Here is a 25,143-nt window from a genome sequence, read left to right on the forward strand (position 1 = left end):
GAGCCCTGGGGAACACCGCTCGTGACCGAGCGAACTTCAGAAGCTACACAATGTGCAGTATCCCATTTCCCTCAAATAATTGGTATCACAGTGTTTAGTGTCAGTCATTGCATTTCTCCACACTTTTTGATGCTTATTCTTACGTAGATGTATGTATGCAAGTGTCATATTAGTGAGATTTTGAGCTAGCTGGGGTTTTTGTTGTAATTTTCCCCTGGCTTTGGCCATGTTGAAGGCTTTTGTAAGCTGTAAGGCTCTTGCTTGTGCCTTCCTTTTCCTGTGTAGAGTTCATAGAGTATGTGTCAGGGTAAACAGCTGGTGCCAAAGGCAAACTCTCTTTAGCATGTACAACAGTGGATAAACAGTCTTCATCCCAGAGAATGTTCTAACGCATCTATATATTTCTATACTGTTGCTGAAGTGGGTTTCTATATGGCTGTTTCTGGAGCATTGGCTTAGCTACTGGTTTTATTTGTGATTTTTTTTTTTTTTTCTTCGTTTGGTTCTCACTGGTGTATTTCTAAAAATGTTTTAGTTTAGCAAAAACAATAGGCAAGAGTACCTAGTGTTCTTCAGGGCCGTGTCTGGCCTTGGTAGAGTTCTTACATTTAACACCAACACAACAGTCTTTTTCTGTCTCCGAAAAATAATTAGAAAAAAAAGTATTTGCTGGGTTAATGATATCCAGAAACTAATAAGGATGGGTCAGCTTTTCATGCAAAATCAGTGTGCCAAGAGTCAGGTGGATTTTTGAGAGCTCCTGCACATTCAGACCCTGATCTTCAAGTGTTCATTTGTTTAATCTTATTGTGAACAGCTTTCTTTTTGTATTTAATCTTATTTTGTACAGCTTTTTGTACTTCATGGAAAAAAGATATGAGGTTCACTGTGGATGAATACCAACTGGGCTTCAATAACTATTTAATAATTGGCATCTTGTTTATTTGGACACTTTTAATTTTCAGTACAAAGTTGTAAACGTTCCCCTTGTGTTTAGTTTTCATGTTTCATTCCACTGTGGCCATCCCTTTCCTTATTTAGGGATTTCCCAGGCCACCCGTTTGCCTGCTGAAGATCATGCAATTTCTCTGTGGCAATTAAGGCAGATCGTTGCATGGAGGAACATTTAGGAATCCACTTAAGGAAATTTTTAACACTTTTTTTTCAATGCAGTTCATTGCTGGGGATAAGGAAGCTCAGGCTGGCATATTGCCACCAGGCATTTCCTTGTGGTTCATTAGAAAGTGTTTGTGAACCATCGGTTCAGTAACCTTTCTTACAGAGGTTTATTGCAAGACTGCATGAGCACATTGAAATTGATGGGTGACATGTCATTTGCATGATTAACAATTTTGTGTGTGGTTTTTCTCTTTAGGGTGGATGACATTCCTCCAGGAATATCACTGCTTCCTGATAACATTCTTCAGGTCCTCAGGCTCCAGCTGCTACAGTGTGTCCAGAAAATGTCAGATGGACTAGAAGAGCAGCAGCAGGCTCTGTCACTTTTACTTGTGAAATTCTTTATCATCCTTTGCAGGTATTTGTTCTGATTGTTACCTCAGCAAGGCTATTGCTTTGTTTAAGAAATCTTGATGCAGCCTATAAATATAGATTCTAATGACACATACAATGTGACTTGATGCTTTCCAGTAGAAACAGAGAAATGCCACTTCTCACAATCTTCAAAATAAAGGAAGAGAGACTAAAAGGGAGAGAGGGGAGCAACGCAATCATCTTAGCAATAATGTTTGCCATGAGAAATGGAATAGAAGGGGGTTAAACAGTAAATTCCTTGTAATTACATAAGATATATCTATGGGAATTCAAGATATGGTGTACCTGATATAAGAAATACTTTTAAAAGAAAAGGCACACTCTAACAAGTGTTGGATATGAAATAACTTGAGAAAGAATTGTACAGGAAGAACTAGTTCACATTCTTAACATGCTTATAATTCCATAAACTGCTTAGGAAACTGACTTATTACACTATTAATGCAACTGGCTTCCGCCTGAAACTTAGGCCTTATTTTGTAATTCTGTTGAAGCAGGTGAATAAACTGTTGTTAGGGATCTATTCCTCATTATTTCTTCAGTCTTCTATTGTAAACTGCATTAAGAGAGGAAAGGCATAAAATATAATAAGGAATCTCCTTTTCTGAGGAGTATTTGAAGCAGCTTTTTTTGAGTCCTTTGGCTCTCCTTACCCCCGAAACAATACAAAGGGTTACAGGGCAATGTTTAAGTATCCTGGAATATTAAATATAAGCTGAGTAGATGGTGGTAATGTGTTTCTGAATTACAAACTGTTGTCAGTCTTATTTAATTGCTGAAAAGTTCTCCTTATGTCATCACTTCAGTATCTGATCTTTGTGACTTGTCCTCAAGACTGAGAAATAACATGTGCATGCTATTTCTTTGTTGTGTTGATTTATTTATGTTCTAAAATAATTTATTAGATGTTTGTTTTCCTTGGGAGAATTTAAAGTGAATAAATGCTTGTAGGTAATATGTTTGCTAAAGTTTTAGAAAGTGTATGTGCTAGTAGTGTGGGAGAAGTGGAAATTACTGTCTTTGTTATCAGATGCCATTTCTGAGCCTATTTAGAGTGTCCTGGGAATCTGCTTAACCTCTGAAACCCCAAATTCCAGATAGAATTGGCCTACAGCAGAGTGACTTGAGCCTTTCTTTTCCTTCCTGTTAGGAAAAAAAAAAACTTGTGAGCTCTGTTACTGTGACAGAAATAAACATTTGAGTACATGCAGTCTTTTGGAGAGTATTTTTGAAACGCTGATATACTTTTGTATGATTATAGACAGAATGCTAAAACAAACATTGTTTGAACTCGCCTCAGATGGTACACTGTGAACATTTCTGTGGTTTTTATGTTGTCTTCATAGAAATTTGGCTAATGTGGAGGAGATTGGGATGTGTTCGTACATTAACCATGTTATCACCATGACTACATTATACATTCAACAGGTATGTGGTTAACACTTCTCATCTGTTATTTTGCCATCCGATACTTCCTGTTCCTGCTCATGTGATCTACTTTTTCAATAATAGTGTTGTGTGGGGAACAGTTTGTGGGCTCAGAACTGTTTTGGAGGAGATCAAGATTAATTTTCAACTTCTAGAAATCTTCTGACCACAGCGTTCTTTTTTTTCCTCAGTTAAAAAGCAAAACAAAGGAAAAAGAAGTGGCAGATCAGACCCCCATAGAAGAATTTGTGAGACATGCATTGGCTTTTTGTGAAAGTCTCTACGATCCATATCGAAACTGGAGGCAGCGAATTGCAGGGTATGTGTGGACTAGGACAGGATTATAAATACTGTGGTTTATGATAACTTTAGATAAACAACATGTGAAGTTTCTGACAGAACTACTGCGGCCTGATGTCAAACTAAAATAAAAAGTAGTTACATGTATATTCTTCTGGTGTTGCATTTTACAACTGTTAGAATCTACTATCTGAACAGATAGCCTTGAGCACTTGATACTGTGTTTTAGTTTTTTTTCCCTGAAGATACGCTCTTAAGAATAGCATTAATGAAATAGGTTTTTCTACCAGAATTAATATCATGAAGCAGGCATGCTTGAAACTGACCTTCATTGCCACCAAAGTTGTCAGAGTACTAATATCTCCTGTTCCATTTAGTGGAAAGCTGAGTTGTGAGGCTTTTTGAAAGGTGGGAAGTGTAGAAAGCCAGGAAGTGGGCTTTCCAAGATGCTTAATTTCTGTCATTCTAGGCACAGGCCCTCTTCTTTGAAACTGCTAGTGATTCACTTCATCTGCTATAACTGGCTCTTCAGAGACCTCTTATAAATTTCTGTGAGATCTTTTTCATGTACAGTTCTCCCTTATTAGTCCCAAATTAATTACAGTAATGTTAAATGTACATAGTCTTGTATAGTTAACGTGTTTTTCTGCTGTGTGTACAAGGGCTGCAGTTGTTTGCTCTTTGCTGCTATCATTCAGAGCTGCTTTTCCTTTAGATCCTCAATTTTATTTCTGTCAGGACCATTTTGACATGCATCAAATATTGGACCTGTGCATGCATAGAGAGATATCTCATGTTACCTAGTCTTGTAAAACCTCAGGTCCATTCTCACAGCATACATTCTGTAGAATGCTGCATTTGTGCAGCAAGTCACTCATCTGACTCTGTGCAAACAGAGTGGGGATCATGTGAGCTGTGTGCCTTGGCTGCTGGGGTTTCTTTGTAGCTCGAAACCTGCAGTATGCCATAATTCTGCATGGACTGCAGGTTTCATGAGGTTGTTACGGAAACAAAAGATAGTATTTTCAATAGCAGCTTGAATCATTGTGCACAAAGTTTTAAGGAGCGTGTAAGGATCACAACTTCTGGTATTTTTGTGCAACATGAGAATTCCTCTTTTCTAGGACAGAGCATGAATTGACACCAGTTCTCACATATGGCCTGCCAGCATACTGCTAAGCTGTTTCCAAATTTAGTGTAGGTAATGCCAGCACATCTCATGGTATCTTAGGTAGAGTATAAGTACTCAAAATCAGTGAGAAAAAAAAAAATCTGCACCCATGAAGGTGCAGAATTTGGCAATGAATCAATATGATCACACCACAGAAGTGTGTTATGCTTTCTGAAACTGGGTATGATTTAAAGTTAAAACAAAATTAAATTTGAGGGTATACTAAGAGGTGTTTGGTTGTAACTGACCAACATGAAGGTCCTTCCATTGCTTTCTCCTTTCAAAAACTGACCCGTTTTTCTATATTGGTGGAACAAGGAAGCCAGAAGGAATGGGGTAGGCAGACGTGGTTGAATTAGGGCAAAAGAAGTTATTGAAAATCACAGTACAGATATGTTGCATCTTTGAAAATAAGTTTGTAAGTGTATCAGTAGAACTATATCCCTTTAATTTGATGGTCTGCGCCCCCCCCCCAACTCCATAATAATGTTTTGTGCCCATTTCAAATTGCATGGTTAAGAAATTTGGCAGTCTATCTGGTGGCTTAGTTACAATAAGGAAGGACTAAATAACAGATTGCTGGCTTTTTTTTTTTTTTTTAACTAAACCATATTGTAAAAACTTAAGGTATTTCTAGGAGCAGAACAGTAAATACAGGATTAGCTGTGATTAATTTTTTCTGGGTGAAATACTACTTTACTATTTTTTTTTGATCCTGTAGGCAAAAGATAGCTCCTGATTTTTGGCAGTGTCTTCTATTATGAAGTCATAAATTAGTAAGTCATAAACAAAGGTATCATATCTAATTTCTTTGGTGTATCTTTTTTAATGTAATTGCAGACGTTTCCTTAGTACAGTTGAAAAGAGCAGACAGAAGTATAAACCAGCTTCCCTCACTGTAGAGTTTGTCCCTTTCTTTTACCGTAAGTATTATCAATAGCATGTTTAAAAATAGTCATCTTTGGAGGAGTGAACGTAGTAATTCCAAGTTCCTTTCCCCTGAGAATGCCTGATAAATGTAAAAGCCCTTTACTTGCTTTCTGAGGCTGAATGAAGAGGGTTGCTTTGTCTGCTTGTTTTTTGCTCTGAGCATCACCATCTTGCCACTCTTACTCATCTTTGAAAACCTGTTTGTTTTTTTTTCAGACTATCTTTCAGTGCCTAACATGGTTTAATAGGGTTTGTTCTGTGAATTGCCAACTTTCCCATTTATCGGAGTACATATAGTGATTGCACGTAAGATCCCTGTAGCAAATGTAATGATAACTCGCATGGAAAAATAATCTTAGGAAAGTGTTCATGCATTTTTGTCTCTTAATACGATTTAACAGCTAGAAAGAAGGAAACTCTGTGCTATCCAACTAGCAAATGCTCCTTGGATTGCAGTTTGGGAAACTGCTCTGTTTTGTCTCTGCTTAAGTCATTAAATATCATGATGGCTACTTTGGAATTAATGTGTTCTTACTATTACAGATTGCCTGTGTGAAAAAGGAGGACTTATGTGGCCATGTTCTGTACTTAAATCTTAGGAAGGTGGGATGCCCAGCTAGTTTGTCAGTTTAGAACACCAAAGTGCTAGTGCCAACAGAATTGAAGCAGCGGGAATATGCTGGAGGGATGGGGGTATGAGTGAAATCAGCCCTTTTTGCAGCTATCTGTTAACTCAGCCTTAATTGAGGATAAAAAAGGAAGGTTTTATTCCTAGAGTGGTAGCATTTATGAATTTAGTTTCTCTAGGTTTGAGTTACCTACTCCTCCTGTTCCTTGAGATTCTCTCCCTGTGTACGTAAAATAGGCTAGTTGCCAAAAAGACCAAAAAGCTGATGCCAGTAAAATGCCATTATCTTTGTGCCAGACCACTGGAAACCCACTCTAACGGCTGCTACTAAGGAATGTCATCTGCACGTTCTTTCCTCCCCATTCAATGCATTGCACTCTGATTCCTCCTAAATCCCTTAAATATTATATACGGTGACTGAGCTACAAGTCTACTAATTAATTGGCAGATACTCATCTGCTGGTTGGCCAGCCGGCAGGAAAGATAGAACAAGAAATTGCTGAGCATGTGCTTTAGACATTCTGCCATGGCAGCACTAATTTGAGGCTTTTTTGGTCTACCCAGCCTAATGATTTATTCACAATCTGCTAGGTACTGTGCTTTTGGATTTGTCTGAGGTTCCCCAAAAGATTCAGAGGCTATAAGTCAAGGGAGTGGTGGGACTAGCAGACTAACGGTGCGATCATCTAAGCTTTTTTTCCTTTGAAGACCAGATTTAAAAAATAGCTGTGCAATTTTCTTTTAAAACAGGCTTATACATTCAGTATAGTCAGAAATCTTACTTGCCAATAATTGGTAATTGTCTTAAAGGTTATGTTATTATTTTAATGAATGTAAAATTCCTGCAACTTCAGTTTCTATTGTTTAAAGTCTCAGTTTTTACAAACCCAAGTAATTATCAGTTCTATCTGATAAAGTTATTGGAAATTTTACGATGGTTAATTCCAAATAAAATAATCCTTTGTAGTTTGTTGCAGCTGCTTTGAGTCTAGTGTTATTGCTATAGCAACAATATCCAGGTTGTATCTATTGCTAAGAAGAGTTCCTGAGGCTGTTTATAACTAATTTATATCAGATATAGCATGAGAAGAGATGCAGGATAATTGTCTTTAAAGAGACTACTGCTAGAAAGGTTACAGACCTGCACAAGCTTTCCTAGGAAGTTTGGTTTAAACGGAGCAAGCTCAGGAACTGTTTTTCTGAGCTACGTGCACTGCATATGTCATTAGAGTTTCTGTGCCAAAATTGCTCTAACCTTCGTCATGCTTGCTCACTGCTTGTGTGTTAGCATGTCCTTCTATTTCTCATGAGTATGGACAAAAAGGGCTCATTTTACATTATGGATCAGATCAACAGTTGTTGTATGACTATAGTTCTGTCAGACTGCGTGAAAAGTTTTATGCAAGCTGAAGGTCTGGCCCTGTGAATTCCTGATTAATGTGGTCTTGTCGTGTTACTTGGATAATTCTGGAGTTGATGTATTTGTGTCTGGTTTACATCAAAGAAAGTGGAGATTATATAGTTGAAAATTTTTAAAAATTTGCATATGACAGGGAGTAGAGGAGCTTTTTTTTTATTATTTCGTTTGTTGGTGGGTTTTTTGAGAGGAAAAACTTAGTACAATTGATATGGCCAGAATAAGGAATCCTTCTCGTTTTTATTTACTGCAATCAGAATGCTTTCAAGAAAGTGAACATCTCAAGGAAAGCTTAAAATGTTGCCTGCTACATCTCTTTGGAGCTATTGTGGCTGGTGGTCAGGTAAGGATGTTCTAAACTCTTCAGCTGCTGACGCCTCCAAATGTCTGTTCATTGTTTAAGGCTTATAAATACCCCATAACCCATAAATGAGAATAATTTATTACTGACTATGAATTGTTTGTTTGTCTTACGAAGTTTGGGGTCATTCTGTGCAATAGTATCTAAATGCTAAAAGCTAGGTCCTGCTTTCAAATAACAGTAGAAATTTGCTGTCTATAATAACTACACATTCATATGAACTGTAATATTTTCATATCATAAAGAAAAAATGTGGGTCACTAGATTAGGAATTTCCACCTGCAAAGATGTTAGTTTTGTATCAACACATGAAATTCATCTAGCTTACTTCCCAATGTTGGAAGCAAGCTGTTACAGTAAGAGGCACAGGGCCTTTATAGCTTGGAAGCTGTTTAAAATCTTTGAAAGAATGTGAAGAAAAGAGGATGTTCATCATCAGCAAAGCCAACATCCACTCTCTTGGCTGGCTTCTGTAATGTGCTACTTGGTCTGGTCACTGCAAATGTTACTTCTGATGATCCAGAAGAGAGAGCGTTTTTAAATGTTGTCAGGGAGCAGCAAAGCCCGGCACTGCTCCACCAGGGAAGGCAAGCTGAGACCGGGCATGATGACCAGGCAGAGGCACTTGACCTCACTGGCAAAAGGTGCAGTCTCACTATACCTGAACAAGGTGATCAGAGCAGTCTGGTGGTAGTAACCAGCAGGTCTGGTAGACTAACCAGCCCAGATCACTAGACAAGTCTGTAGTGATGAAGCCTGAGATCAAGCCAGGAAGTCTGGTCAGCACATCAGGGTGGGGATTTGGTCTAGTGATGGTAACTAGGGTCAGTGAAGAGTCCAGTGGTTGCCAGGCCCATCCGTAGTGATGAGGCAGGTCTAAGATAAAGCCGGGTAGTCCAGTCCGTGGATCTGGTTCAAGACAGTACATGGCCAAGGCGTGGGCATGGCTGCAGAGTAAAAGGTTGGTGGTAAAGCTTAGGCAGGTAAAAGGTTGAGAGCCGCAGCTTGAATGCAGCTCCTTAGAGAAGGCAGGGAGTCCCTGGCAAGGCTTCTCAAAGCTCTCTACAAGGCTGGGCTCCTGCCCCAGATTTAAGGTGGCCCTGAGCCTACGCAGTCAGATCCCCAGGAAGAGAGGTGAGGGAAATGCACTCAGGGCCCAGACAAATGCTTGCTAATTATTATGTTCTTTTCAAAAATTTTAAAGTATCATGAATCTCATGATTTAGAATGAAAATTCAAGTGAAGGTTTACCTAGAAATAGCAGTTTATCAAGGCTACCTTATAAGAATTTTATAACATGCATTTAAATTATATTTCCTTTTCCCTGTAAGCATTCTCTTTGAAAAGAAAGAAAGCCTAGTTAAGTGAACAACAGAGGATGCATTTCATCTCTAGCCATCAGTATGATCCAAGTAGAATGTTTCATATTTATTTAACAATTACAGGGCATTAACAGACATAAAAATGCATGTTGCAGGATTCAGATAACTCGGATAGAAACTGCTGGTTTGAAGAGGTTTGATTTATTTATTTATTATTTTTTCCTTAATCACTTTTTTCCCCCCATGGGTTTCAGAGGAATGCTCTTCAAGCAGTATCTCCTGCCACCATGGAAGTCTTGATGCGTGTTTTAGCAGACTGTGACAACTGGGATGACAGGAACCCTGAGGAAGTGAGCAGGAAGGCAGAGCTGACTCTGAAGTGCCTGACAGAAGTTGTCCATATCCTTCTAACCAGCAGTTCTGACCAGCGGCAAGTGGAGACGAGTACAATATTGGAGAACTATTTCAAGTTGCTTAATTCAGACCATTCAGCTTTACCTAATCCAAGGCGATGCAGGCAGTGGGAGAGCAGGTTCATAGCACTACAGATCCAAATGCTGAGTGAGTACCCAATTGTGCAGTTCCTTTAAATATCTCTTGATAATAACTCCGAAGCAGGTAATGATTGAACCATAATAGTAATATAACTGAATGTTCTACCAAAAAATGTTCACTTGGCTAAGCAATTGAAAAATTTCAAACATTTCTTCATTGACATTATTTTGGATGTATTCTTATTTAATCACTCACTACAAAAAAAACAGAAGAAACCATATTGGATTGCTACCATTTAACCAGTGTCAAGGTTCACAGACTGCCAGTCTCCATTAGAAAAAAACAATCTTTTCCTAGGCTACAGCTGACACTCATCAGCACCTTAATAATTGCAGAGTAAGATGAGTCTGTAATAAAATACCCATGTGGTGGCTGTTTTGTGATAGTTGGCATTTCAAATGCCATTATTGTAAACATTGGCCGAAGGTGATGGTCTGAAACAGTTGGGTTTAAGTCATTGGATAAGAATTCAGGATTTGGAATTTTTTCCACTTTGATGTTCAGAATGGGAAATACAAATAAAGGTATTTCTTTTCCCAAACTTCCAAGAAAACTGAGGAATAGTATTGAGGTGATGAAGAATGCTTACACTATAAGGCTGCTGTAGAATGCAGAGTAATTGCTTGATGAGGAAACAAATGTTTGTGTGCTTTAAATAAAAGGCATGCTGCTTATGCACTCACAAATGGGAGTGACTTTAGACAGAGCCTCAAAGCAATCGAAGACACTTGGTAGCTGAATTCTTTTCCAGATGTAGTAGCTTACATGATAATTTTTACATCATCAAAATGTTTAGCTTTAGGCCTGGTACTCTGTGCTTAAAACACACATCATTGATCAAAGAATTCACAGCATATGGTTTGTTGTATAATTTTTTCCCCATGTTTATTATGTAATGTGCAGAAAAAATGCTTGATGGATTTGAGAAGTGTTTTGTCTTTGATGCCAGTTCTGTTTTAATTTTATAGATACCATCACAGCCATGTTAGACTGCACAGATAGGCCTGTTCTGCAGGCAATTTTCCTTAACAGTAACTGCTTTGAGCATCTCATTCGACTGTTGCAGAACTGCAAGGTAAATTTTTCCCTTATCAGCATATTTTAACAAAACCTGTCTTGTAATATTGCAGGTATATTAATTACCTTTATATCTTCCTTCTGAATTAGATGCAATTTTATACTACATACTGGAAGTAAAACTTCGGAGCAGTTAGAGCCCCTAATGCCATGAAAGATCTGAAAGATCCAAGTTGCTCTAAAATCTTTTTTTATTCCTAATGAATAGAGGTGTTTCTTGTCTGTCTTGTGGTTAAAGCAATGAATGCCTATTTTGAGTCCTGAGCAAAATACCTTTATAGACCCCACTCAGTCTCTAAAATTTGCTGAGGTTGTTACTGGAATCAACTGCCCCGTCTCCTTTTTGTGGTGTTTTTGGGGTTTTTTGTTAATATTCTGTCACTGGATTGCTGAGAAGTCACTTACAACTGCTGCCAGATGGAGGTCTGAATTCTAATTTCAGAGGCATATTTTTCAATTTAAAAAAACCTTGCTGGTGTGCCTTTGTAAGTGTTTCAAAATATTTGAGTCTTGTGTAGCTGACATAAAACATGAGCTCAAGCTGTTTCAAATGTTCTTCGATTGTTCTTCTCTGTCTACATAGGATTTAGTGTTTACATAGATGTGTTTTCATCTCAATCCCAGATGGTCATAATTTGCAAGCTAGTGTCTTCCACTGATTGCTTTGTAGATTTCATTTTTCCCTGTGCAAAAGAACGTAGATATGATGTAACTCTGTAGAATATTTTATTTCTCTTTTTGTGATATGTTGGTGGCATAGCTATTTTGAGCTCTTCTAATGCTAGATAATTTGATGCTAGCAACAGTATGCAATTTGATTCAAATCCATTTAGATTTTGGATTAGAACATATTTCAGTGCAGTGATATACTAAAAATAAATGTGTTTGGATTATGTCTTAACTGTAGTTATAATCAGTGGCAGAATGCCAACTGACTTGAAGTGTTTTGAATAGTGTTTGTAGTTTTTTTATCTCCTCCTGAAAATACTTTGTTTGGCCTTTCCATTCTCCTCCTCTTTTGGGAATCTGTGCCTATTTTTGTACTGACCTTGTACTCTATAAGAAATTTCGTTTTTACTTATCAAGCAGTGTGATGTTTACCTGTTCATGGAGACTCTAGCTATGTTCCTATGCTCTCATATAAACAAGTGGTGGAATTTAAGAAAGCAGGAACAGCTACTCTATTTTTGCAGCTTGCTCCTTTTATTTTTATTCTGCCTGTATGTATGTCATAAGATATGTTCTTTTGAGGTTTTTTTCCTGTGATACACTCTCACATATTACTGTGATTGATTGGATATCAATGCTGCCAGTTTGCTACATAGCGGGGTTTTTTTAAGCTTTCACAGTCAAAATACTCCCGAGGATGAGAGGTGGGGAGAGGGTGGAGGCTGGGAAAGTGTTGTATATTTGTATTTTCCAATATACTATTTCCGTTCTTTTTCAAAGCCAAATAGCAAAGATGAATTTAGCTCTCGAATTAGGATTTCTCCTTATTAGCTGGGAGTGGAGACCTTACTTCTAGATCTTTTTTCTTTACCTGTGAAAATTTTGCTACTGGATTCACCAGCAAGCTGTGTAAAGCACAGTTCTGTAGCTCTGCAGATAGCGGGAGAGTCCATACACATATCTGAAACTCAGGAAGCTATTGGATCTTCAGCAAATCTGAAGTGCAAGAAATTTCCATGGAAAGGAGGGGTGAAGAAAAATCCATACCACTACTTCTGCTATAGATATCCCAAAGAACTTGGGGTATTCAAGGCCATACTTCTAGTCATGCTTTCTAGTCATTTGCAGTTCAACAATCTCCTACAATTTAAATCTTTTTTTCATATTTTTTGGTTTTAAGGCTTATGGGCAAACTGTCTTCCCTTAACTATGGTCTAGGATTAGAGATCTGCACAAAAGCTGTTCAGAACTGATCAGTTAAGTTTTGATGATCTGAATGTTGCTTTTTGCCTGTGATATCCGGAAAGAGGGACTGTACTTTAGAGGTATCGGGAGGTGCTTATTCTATGCTGAGAGTCATTTAACAAGCTGCTTTGTTGGTCCTGAATCTTTTCTCATCTATTAAACTCTCTTAGAGGTCAGACTTTGGCCAAGCACAATGACCTCTAGCAGTATGCCTGATTAAAAAAAATTATTATTTTCTGAACAGCTTTTAAATAGAAGAATTAAAACCATATGAACATTGTGATAAAAATCTGTTTTTCCATTTTACATATATTATCAGAATTGAAGTGACCCTTATGAAAAATTTAATAGTTTTTTTTTGCATGTCTGCATTTGCTTCTGTTTAATGTTCTTATTTCCACTTGTTAATGTTATAATCCTATAATAAGGCATATTATAGTTATTGTGCAGTGTTAAGTGCTCTTGACCATGATGTACCTTTCAAAATGACTTGTGTTTCTAACTATGTGCTTTCACACCTATGTAAGTCAAAGTAATACCTTGAGTGTTGTCCTTCTGTTTGCCCTAATTTATGGAATTTGATTTCTCATGTTGTTTCTCTTCAGAGAGTCTACCTAGCAGATAATGGAACAAAATGTATAAGGAAAATAATGACAAATGCTTAGGTTTTGCCCACTAAAGGAAAGTGGTGTTGGTTTTTTGGTTGGTTTTTGTTTTTTGTTTTTTTTTTTTGAAGGGACTTTTAAAACATTTTGACCAGGGATTTTTTTTAACACCTCAATAGAATCTAAAAACAGAAGAAGAAAAATTTTAGTCCTGATTAGGTTACAGATAAACTTTGCACACAAAGTTTATGAAGATATTTGGGTGAGCTTTAAACTTAAAAATTCAGGAACTGACTAGGAATATAGCTACTATACACAGAGCAGCTTCTTAGCTGAAGATGCAGTATAGGTATATGTTTGATTTAAAGCTATTTACAACCTGTCTGATTCTTAGGATGATGGCAGAGATATTTTGCCCTCCTTCCCTGTCCTAAAGACTATGTGCCCCAGAAATTCTGCTGCTGTTGCTGTTTGAAGATTAAAATATTCTGTCTAGGTATCTTCAGCCTTCAGCTAGGATGAAACAGAAGTGGAAAATGGTGAAACATCTGTATCCATTTCTTTGCTAATGACCCACTGTTGTCTTTATTTCTTACAGATAAATTTTTGAGAACCTCCTGTCACGTTGCATATTGTAAATGAAATCACAGTTGCTAAGCTAGTGACCAGTATAAATTCCAGATAGATCTGTTTCCTTGTCTCGGCGATTACATATTTTCATTTAATTCTGGGGGGGGGCAGGGGGAAGCAATTACTATTTAGCAAAAATACAATGTAATCTTCAGTATTGTAAGAATTAACAGAAGACTACTATTAATGGAGGACTATGTCTCACCAGTGTGAGAACTCTTCTTTTTTTTTTTTTTTTTTTTTCTTTTTTTGTATGTGAAATACAAATCCAAGGCAGCCTCCAAAGGTTTGGCTGCAGGTAACTGTTTAATGCAATTATTTCCATTATTCTTGTCTCTGTTTCTAACAGCTGTTTTTAAATGCTAACAATAAAGTGGCAGACAAGAGTGAGAAAGACCTTGCCAACAAATTACTGACAGAAATGAATGAGGACCAGGTACCTACCTAACCTGTATTTTGCTTCAGTTGAAGTCAAGACACAATCACAGGAAAATTGATTCCTGTGCTTCACCTTAACCATCCTCTTTAAGCCTTCTGCAGCAAGATGAACTTGTGTTGCTGCACACATCAGTATTTCCTGTCTCTGGAAAATAATTTTTTCTGAATAACAGATTGAATTCAACTTCAGTTGAACCATCTGCTTCAAATTGCAGATATTTGCAATAGATTGAGCCTCAGTTATGTTTCTTTTAAGGAAAAGGTGAAGTACATGAATGGAATCTAAATAAATTCTATCAACCTGGTGGTGATTTTTTTTCCCCTCCCTTTCCTCTTTTTTGCTTCTTTGTCTCAGCACTGTGGTGTTTTGGATTCTGGGGCCTTGTTTGTGAATCTCAATGGTTGTATTTGATGTCCTGATTCTTTGCTTGTCATCAAGAACAGATGTTCAGAAAACAATGGACAGGCTGAATCAGGGAGGTAGGAATAGCCTGTTGCTTTAATTTTCCCAAAATACTGTGGAAAGTTTCAAATGCAAATTGTTGTTTTATTAAGTTTATAGTAGAATGATTTATTCTGATTAAAACCATAAAGAAATGCTAGATACAAGGTATGGTAATCTACAAATTGTGATTCTAACTAATAGGTTTGGCTCTTTTTGAAACTCAGTGCAACACTCTAACCACATGTAAATGTTTCTTCACATCTAACACTGTCTTCTGATTCTTGACATTTTATTTCCAAAATATGTCTGATATGCATATAATATTTCAGAGATGACGAAACAGAGTATGTTTGTTTGCACAGTTTTGCTAATTAGGTTTATTGATGGATGCGAAATAGTGCTCCAACATTTTTGTCCTTAAAACCACCATAGAAATATCAATATAAACAAGAATTATAGGAAAAAAAACCTCAAAAGATGACTTAAATTCGAAAAAGAGAATGTTGATCAATGCGATAAGGCTATGGGTGAGGCAGCCACCTTACTGTGCTGGTGTGACTTCATCTCTTATAAATTGTGTGTGTGTCTTGAGTAGGGACTTGTATGGAAAAGAAAACACTTTATGTGAACTGCAGGTGCCTGATTGTCCAGCAGCACACACACACATACTGCAAGAGGTTTCCTAATTTGTTTTCCTCCCTCCCTCTTGAGGTTGTCCATTAGCCGCATGAGGAAAACCTGTTTGTCCATCAGAATATTTGAAGTGCAATGTGTGTTGTGAATGCTTCTCTCCTCTTGAAGTATGTGGTTAGTTGTCTACTGTTATGTAATTCCTTGTAGGCCGTGGGGTTATGAAATCCTGACCGGTGGGGAGATGATTTTTGAAGCATGTTAGCAAACTCTTGGTTTCCCTCCTGGCAAGAGGGCACAGTATAGATTTTGGAGCTGAACTGTCTTTGCGCATTTGTATATAACTTCTGTACCTGCTACTTTCAGGTGTTTCAGGGACACCTAGACTGCTTGGCAGTATCAACCATTCAAGCCCTCACAGCAGTAATGCACAAGTCTCCGGCTGCTAAGGTAACAGTATATATGCAGAGGACTGTTTGCAGTAGGCTTTTTGATGTTGTTTCCAGTTAGTGTTTTTATCACAATATCTTGATGAATCTTGCTAATGAAGATGAGCAGATTGTGGTCACGCAAGCTGATTAGCACCCCTTATCCCTTTATATGTGTCTAATGGCTGGACACTGAGCCATCTTTCTATCAAAACTGGAAGATCAGAATGTTAATGGCAGTTGGAACCTTTGTAAAGGAAGTACATTGTTACTTGTCCCATGAATATGTGGGGTAGAATTAATGGATATTTGCAGGAATTTTCAGGCAGGAGTTTGTGTTGTAGTTTTATCATGGCTTTAAACTAACCCAAGACAGTATTGCTGTCCAAATGGTGGTCTTGCCATTCCCCTGCCCTTCCTTCATCGTTATTCTTGTGGTTTGATAAATGGATAGGTTGTGGTTAGTTTGTGAATCTGACTGGAAGCTAAGCCCACAGAAAAGTAGTGTATTTATTCTTAGATTGCTGAGTTCATTAGATTCACACGGTGGTTGAATGATTCCCTAGTCTTGCTACAGGGGAAAGGATGTGGTTGCACAGTGGAGGCTAAAGGAAGAATGGGAGTCATATGATTTGTTTGCTACTTGCTGTACAGTCTGAGTGAGAAACGACAGGGTCAGTTATGCTCCTCCAGAGCATTACTCAGAGTGCTTATTTCTCCACTGACTCTGGAAAGCCTGGGAAGAGTTGTATGTTGGAGGTGGGGACTGGCTGTGATTCACAAAGGGTCAGTAAAGTTTTCAATTGTACTTCCACTGCAACACATCTATTTTTTCTTTCCGTATTTACTTAAGCAATCATGTCATTTCTGCTGACAGATTCATCCTTTAAAAAAAAAAAAGAGTTCTTAATTCCAATGCAGAATACAGCTGGGAGAAGAGTATCCATTCCATATGATGTTGTGCTGGTTTTGGCTGGGATAGAGTTAATTTTCTTCATAGTAGCTAGTATGGGGCTATGTTTTGGATTTGTGCTGAAAACAGTGTTGATAACACAGTGCTTACGCAGTGAGCAGTGCTTAGACAGAGTCATGTCTGCTTCTCACCCCACCAGTGAGTTGGCTGGGGGCGCACAAGAGGTTGGGGGGGAGATGCCGAGTTGGTAGAGCATGAGACTCTTAATCTCAGAGTTGTGGGTTTGAGCCCCAAGTTGGGTGCCAAAAAGGACTGTCATGGTTTAACCCCAGCTGGCCACTAAGCACCACACAGCCTCTCGCTCACTCCCCCCCCAGTGGGATGGGGGAGAGAAACAGAAGGGTAAAAGTGAGAAAACTTGTGGGTTGAGATAAAGACAGTTTAATAGGTAAAACAAAAGCCACGCACACAAGCAAAACAAGGAATTTATTCACTACTTCCCATCGGCAGGCAGGTGTTCAGCCACCTCCAGGAAAGCAGGGCTCCATCACGCGTAACGGTTACTTGGGAAGACAAACGCCATCACTCCGAACATCCCCCCCTTCCTTCTTCTTCCCCCAACTTTATGTGCTGAGCATGACATCATATGGTATGGAATATCCCTCTGGTCAGCACAAATCCGAAACATAGCTCCATACTAGCACAGATGTGTTGGTTGTTTACTAACTAAACCATAAATGGATGCTTGATTTTTTTTTTTTTTTTTTCTTCATGTAAAATCAACTAGTTTTCAGAAAAAATTCCTTGGAATGCTTTTCTAATTTTTGAAGTGTTTAAAATCGGTGGTTTTTAATCAAGCTGGTCTAGGAAAATCTTTCCTTCAAAAATTAGTATCTGAGTACTTCTAATTCTCAATGTAATCACTTCATTTCATGCTATAGTCTGCATTAAAAAATGAAACTGTTAGTATTTTGTGGTAGAATTAACATTTTGATTATACCAAAGCAATTATATTCTTGTATAGGTAATGATTTAAATATAACTTTGATCTTTTATTTGTTTATCTGCATACTGCAGTGAGAGCCTTCTCATCTGCAGCATGCTAGAGACAGTACAATGGACATACTATCAAAAAGAGATTTCTAGCCTGTAAAACGTTATTCTTGCATTCTAATTATTTTGTGTCTAATATTGTGTTAAATTAGAACCTGCTGCAGTAGATGGGCAATTTTTGTCCATTTTATTTGTTAGTGAGACTGGGATTTTTATCCTCAGGAGGTCTTCAAGGAGAGGATTGGTTATGCACACATATATGAGGTACTAAAATCACTGGGTCAACCCTCACGGGAATTGCTGGAAGAACTCATGAATATGGTGAGATGTGCTTGCTTTGAATGCCAAAATGCTTACATCTTTTCAACAGTACTTCTAGCCCTAATTTATTGTATTTCATGTCTGAGTTCTCTGCTGTTTTTCAGGCTGTTGAAGGTGACCACATGGCTGTTGGGATACTAGGCATTAGTAATGTCCAGCCCTTATTGCTGCTTATCCAGTGGCTTCCAGAACTAGAATCACATGACCTGCAGATTTTCATCTCAAATTGGTTGAGGCGAATCTGCTGTATTAACAGACAGAGTCGTGCCACGTGTGTCAATGCAAACATGGTCATCCGTATCATTGAGACACTAAATTCCCACTCTGCGCTCCATTGTACTTGTGCAGAGAACCTGATAGCCCTTCTGGGCTCTTTGGGGAGCCAGTCAATGGGCTCAGAAGAACTGCTTCAACTAATACGGCTTCTGAGGACTGAGGAACCAAAACGAGCTCACCCTTATGTTGTTCCAGTGATGCGAGCCATTCTAGCAATGGCCCGGAAGCAGGGCATGGCAAGTGCCTTGCAGTATTTCAACTTGTACCACAGCATGGCCGGAATTGCTGTTCCATCAATTCATAAGTGGCCAGGCTCTGCATTTTCTTTCAACGCTTGGCTCTGCCTTGACCAGGACCGGGTGGACCCTAGCACGACTAGCAAAAGTGGCAAGAGGAAGCAACTCTATAGGTATAGTTACTATAATTACTTCAACAGCACAAATCTAGGTCATCTGTTCCCTACAGCATATGGTACCCTATGACATGTGGTACTTCTGCTTATCTTCATAGAATGCAATATATAGTGCTTAGTTTGTGAAAGGGAGCAGTTTCATCTGCCACGAGAGCCAGGCTGTGTTGCAGAAATAAGCATTTAGTTTCAGTTATAATGCTTTCTTGTCTACAGTTTCAATATCCATAACTCCAAATTGTGTTAAGGTTCATAGCTTAAACAAACAAAACAACCAAAAAAAACCAAGCCAAAAACGCAAAAAAACCCCAAACCAAAACCCCCACCCCAAAACAGAACAGCCTTCCCACTGTTTTCTGAAAAGATAATGAAATCTGTTTTCAATATGAGAGCATAAAGAAAAGGACACCTTTATTTGCTTAAATAATAGACATTGACATGGATGGTTCTTGGTATAATTTAACTTTCTGGGTACTAACATTCAGCAGCAAACAAAATGCAGAATGGGGGAATACTAGTTGAAGAATCTCTTGCTCCCTTCAGTCCATTTTATTGTAGTGCAGTTTCAGGGGAAATGTTGAAGAATGCAATTCTAGTCATAACAGAATTAGTATTTTCCATACCCTTGTGTCTTAGAGTGTTAACTTCTGTTCATTAGTAACCGTGGCAGCAGGTGGAGACCCCTTGGATTTCTGTAGCTGCCCTGTGTATTTGTATAGCACAGCCCTGATGAAGGGTGCCACCTGATGAACTGCTACAACACCGTTTCTGGTGTTTGTCAGTGTGCCCCACTAAAGATCTTAAGTAGACTGTAGTTCTGGAAAACTTGGGTGGAATTGCACTACAAAGTAAAAAAGCTGCAATTGGATTTCAATGTGATGCTATTATACCAATAACTGACTGGTTTTCTATCATTTTACGTACAATTTTGAAGACATTGTCTAGTTTTGGGAAGCTAAAACAGTAGTGTATTGAAATTAATACGAAAAAGGGAAATATTTAAAATTCCAGTTTCAGCTTGAAACGTTAAGCAGACAACTGAATTAAAATAATTAAAAATTGATCTAGCCACTATGTTTTACAGTGTTGAATTGTAAGGCAGCTTACATCTCTTGAGATTGTCTATAATATTCATGCTCTCTGTGTGTATATTTGTGTTTTATATTGATAGATGCAGATATTTGATAGTACAGTAGATAATGCATCCACTTGGAATAATGGTGCCTAAGGGTGTGTAGCAGGTTTTGATAGCAGTTCACGATTTATATATCATTTTTTGTATTCAAGTACTTAAAAAATGAAAGGTTTCTCAAGGCAAACCTGTGCTTGCAGGGCTTATTTATAGATAGCTGCTTACAGCTGATTTTCTTCATTATATGAGTGAAATAATATATATAACAATGACTACATTTACATTTTGCACTCAGGTGAGGTTCTTGCTGATAGATAATCACAGATAAAAAAAATCATGGATGACACTGTCTCATCAAACAGTTTTAATGCAGATTCGTCTATAAAATTAAGGATCGAATTTTCTGCATTTTCAGGAAGAGTTATTCCATGTGCTGTTTTGGTCTTTAAAATAAATTAAATATCTGTATACAATGCTATGATATGAAACAAGGAAAATGGATAAAACTTATCTACTAACTGTAATAGTAATGTCACGAATCTGCATGCAATATTGGCAGCTTTACCAGGGGCTGTTGGACACAATTTAATTGATAGAAAACAGCACAGGTTGCAGGCCAGTCTCTTCTTTATCTTTATCTTCTTTATTGTAGCTTCCAGAGACTACAGTGGGCAGGACTTTGTAGCAGAACCAGCTTAAGCTGTGTGGGTCAAACTGAAGGTCAAACCTGTTGGGACCCAGGTTATGTTTTCATGTAAAGATGGATGGCTACAAGCTGCTTTGAGAGCTTGGGTAGGAAGGTTCTATAGAGGGACCTGGACAGGCTGGATCGATGGGCTGAGGCCAACAGTATGAGGTTCAACAAGGCCAAGTGCTGGGTCCTGCACTTTGGCCACAACAACCCCATGCAATGCTATAGGCTTGGGGAAGAGTGGCTAGAAAGCTGCCCAGAGGAAAAGGATCTGGGGGTGTTGGTCGACAGCCGGTTGAATATGAGCCGGCAGTGTGCCCAGGTGGCCAAGAAGGCCAATAGCATCCTGGCTTGTATCAGAAATAGTGTGGCCAGCCCGAGTAGGGAGGTGGTCATGCCCCTGTACTCGACACTGGTGAGGCCGCACCTCGAATACCATGTTCAGTTTTGGGCCCCTCAGTACAAGAAAGACATGGAGGTGCTGGAGCGTGTCCAAAGAAGGGCAGCGAAGCTGGTGAAGGGTCTAGAGCACAAGTCTTATGAGGAGCAGCTGAGGGAGTTGGCTGTTTAGTCTGGAGAAGAGGAGGCTGAGGGGAGACCTTTTCGCTCTTTGCATCTACCTGGAAGGAGGTTGTAGCGAGGTGGGGGTTGGGCTCTTCTCCCAAGTAACAAGCGATAGGACGAGAGGAAATGGCCTCAAGTTGCACCAAGGGAGGTTTAGATTGGATATTAGGAAAAATTTCTTCACCGAAAGGGTTGTCAAGCCTTGGAACAGGCTGCCCAGGGAAGTGGTCGAGTCACCATCCCCGGAGGTGTTTAAAAGACATGTAGATGTGGTGCTTAGGGACATGGTTTAGTGGTGTTAGATTAACAGTTGGACTCTATGATCTTTAAAGGTCCTTTCCAACCTCAATGATTCTATGATTCTTTCTGGATCACCTTTTGGCCTGCGTGTCCTGTGCCTTGGGGTCCCTTCCCTGAGGAAGTTCTTGGTCTTGTTTTTTTTGGAACAAGAGTAATAGCTAGTCAAATAGTAAATATTGGACCAGCGACAAATGGCTTTAGTTGGTTCTCTCCTTAGTGAATGTACTGTTAGGTGATTTCCAATAGTTTTGATGAAGTAAGTCCTTGATTGTGTGTTTTGTCTTTTTTCTGTAGCTTTTTTACAGGAAGTGGTATGGGTTTTGAAGCATTTATTACATACTCTGGGGTATTGGTGGTCGCAGTTTGCACGAAGAGGGAATATGCAACAGTGATGCTGCCTGACCATTGTTTTTTTGACTCTCTCTGGGTAAGATTTGATACTGGAAAACACTTTGTTTAGGATAGTACTCTTAGCTCAGAAGTCAAAGTTCATTTTTTTAGTTGTTTTACAAATAGTCTATTTTATCATATTTAAATAATTCATTGCATAAGAACAGATCTAATCTCAAATAATGCAAGCAATTTCCATGTAGATTAGTGGTTGATTGAGCTAAATTATGCCTATGTTATTAGGCGTTTGTTATTGATTACAGCATTGTGTTTAGAGACTTTTTTAACATGCAGATTTTTATAATATTAAATTATAACAAGCACAGGTGGCTGTGGTGCTATGTGAATGAATAAAATGTGCTACTGTGTTGCTGCCTTGCCCATTTCTGTTTCCATACTTAAGGACTGATGTGCATTATCATGAAAGAGCTGTATCTCTTTCCCCTCAAAAACCTCTTTACATGTAAATTACTTTAAAATGGAAGCAGCTGATAAGTGGTCTTATCTTCTTATTGATGCTTTGGATTTATTTTCTTAAGTGGTTTCCTCACCAGATTAGTAGAGATGAAGTTAAATACTTCCATACAGTCATTTCACTGCTTTTTAATAGTGACTTAATTATTTTATATTGCTTAACCAGCACAACATAACTATTGTTCACATGCCTGGAAAGAGGCCTTTTGGTCAGAGCCTTGTGTACATCTACGTCAATGGACAGCAGAAGGTCTCTGCCCCACTTCGATTCCCTGCCATGAATGAAGTAAGCTCACCTTCTGAGTCATACCCCTGTCCTGATGAGCTCTCATAGAACAATGAGAACCTAGCTGGCTTTTTTAATTTGGAAATTGTGTAAGAATTTAAGATAGCTTAGCCTATTGCTAATAAGCTTTTGATCAACTTTGGACAGTGTCTAGGGTATCAATTTGGCGTATAACTAACCGTTAATCAGTGCTTGTTTAGTCATCTCCGATTAAAAACAAAACAAAAAACCCCAGATTACCTTGATTAGATTGTGGGGTTTTCCCCAACATAATTACCTAAACATACTGACATAATTTACGATGAGTAAATCATAGTAAATCACACCTCTGCCAGTGGGATTGGTGTGACAGTACTCAATGAGGAATATTCCCAGTTGTTTTCAGCAGTAACTTTTTTTACTTGTATTTTCTGTATGTTCCCTTAATATGCTAGTCTTATACCTGCTTTGTTAGCTGGATAAGCAGTTTACATGCAGTTAATCTAACCATTTTGAATGTGTGCACAGTTAGCCTAAAAAAACAAACTAGCCATTAAAATGAGTGTATGTCATGTTTAGTTTTCTTTGTAAGCATTGTCCATACTTTTTGTGGAACAAATCCAATTTAAACTGGGCTACAACACTGAACATTCTTCCCTCTTTTGTAAGTCCTAATTTGATATTTGTTAAATATGTTAAGCAAACACTTAAATTGGACACAGTCATAGTAAAATCAATATAACACTTAAAAAATGAGAATAAATGTAAATTCCATTGTGAGATAAAACTATGGATTAAAACTCTGAATAAGCACTGTAAATATCAAGGTAGCTAAAAGTAGGGCAGGTAAGCTTCCCATGAGAGCATGTATTTGAGTGGAATAACTGATACGAGAAATATACAGTAGCAGGTATGCTGGGCTAGTATTTTGGAATATAATCCAGAAGAGGAATGTTTACCAGGGTATCTGGAGCACCATCCTTCCTGGCTTTGCTCCTGCCAGAGGTCACACAACAGTTGAGGTGACCAAATTGCTCTTAATTGGAGAAAGGGCACTCTCTGCTGTTGTGGAAAGTATATGCTTTTTTTTTTTTTTGGCCTACTGTGCTGGATTGCTTCTTTTCCAGGGCACGCCAGAACTTGTTGCTCTTGGTTTAATTTATTTAGTTCAGGTTTGCCAGAGATTAGTTTTCAGATTTACTTTGTAAACTGTGAAAAAAGGAGGTTAGATTTACAGTATGTGTTTTGTTTTCTTCCATGCGTGACTCTCCAGTCTTTTACTTCTTGCTGCATTGGTTCAGCTGGTCAAAGAACAACAACTCCTCCTCCATCTCAGATACCAGATCCACCTTTTTCCTCCCCTATTATGCCCCATCGGACATCACTTGGGGGCATTCTCTCTACAGGAAGTTGGGGTGGGGTGCTTGGAAAACCAGAGCTCATCACCAAGATGATCTCAGCGGGGACTCAGGACAGTGAATGGGGATGTCCAACGTCTTTGGAGGGCCAGCTTGGATCAGTTATCATCTTTCATGAGGCACTGCAACCTCCTCAGGTGAAAGCATTATATTTAGCAGGTAAGTGGTGATTGAACTGGTCTTAGTGGAATAAAAAGGATAAGTTATGGACAAGACCCCACTGAGCTTTGCTCTACACAGACACATAATGAAGAAGTTACAATCTAGAATTGCAGAGCTGACCGAAGTGAGAGGGCCTTATAACAAATAAGCTTAAAATGGAATGATAAGTATTCTATAAAGTTTTATTTAAAATGTTATGTTTGCATAAGCTGTTCTATTTATCATATGTACAGACCTGCCAAAATCAAAATGGTAGGTATTATTTTCACTTGTAAGTTCTTAATTTTTGCTACTGTTTGCCTACATGTGAGTTTACAGTTGAGACTCTTCGAAGTATTGCCCTTGTTTTGATAAGCCACTTAAAGGTGATTTATGCTTGAGGATTTTTCCACAAGAATCAATTAATAATTAAGGGGTCATTTAAAAAAAAAAAAATTCTGATAAACTATGTCTCACAGTTCAAGGTGTTAAGATATTAAGTTCTATAATGACTTGAGGTTGTTAGAGATTAACATAAAACCACTTCTGTTATTTAAAGGAAATATTTTGTATTACTAAACAAAACTATCTTAAAGATTACTCATTTTCTGGCTATTTGGGCTTGATGATGGAAAGATTGGTGGCAAATGTGAGATAGGTATTTGTAAAGACAGAAACATTAGAGCTATTTGAATGTATAAAAAAACCTTCTTTGTATAGTTTAGCTTTTTATCAAGAATGTATTTCTTTTTAAGCAGACCCTATGGAATGAATGATTTAAGTCATAGAGATTACTTCAAACCATGTCTCAAATAGGTATGGTTCAGAGTGTCCTATTTGTTGTTGCAGCAAAGTATAGTAGTATAAAATTTGTGACGGTCAACATTAATATCCAGTGGACTCTTATATATATGCTATAAATATATAATTTTATATATAATTTTTTTTTTTTTCATAGGTCCA

At 38.2% G+C, this 25,143-nt stretch overlaps 1 protein-coding gene across 1 annotated transcript; it reads left to right on the plus strand.

Annotated features, from left to right (window-relative positions):
* Positions 1–1,375: 1,375 nt before the first annotated feature.
* On the plus strand, positions 1,376–24,198 carry LOC104071969 (neurobeachin-like protein 1; the record flags this gene model as incomplete). Its single annotated transcript, XM_009578819.1, has 12 exons — positions 1,376–1,537; positions 2,901–2,982; positions 7,619–7,771; positions 9,366–9,672; positions 10,635–10,741; positions 14,242–14,328; positions 15,772–15,855; positions 18,022–18,120; positions 18,225–18,805; positions 21,787–21,919; positions 22,523–22,642; positions 23,895–24,198. Coding segments are annotated over 12 exons (2,219 nt in total), but the record flags the coding sequence as incomplete, so codon positions are not given.
* Positions 24,199–25,143: the final 945 nt, after the last annotated feature.

This window comes from Fulmarus glacialis, unplaced genomic scaffold (genome assembly GCF_000690835.1).
Source record: "Fulmarus glacialis isolate BGI_N327 unplaced genomic scaffold, ASM69083v1 scaffold15635, whole genome shotgun sequence".
Lineage (NCBI taxonomy): Eukaryota > Metazoa > Chordata > Aves > Procellariiformes > Procellariidae > Fulmarus > Fulmarus glacialis.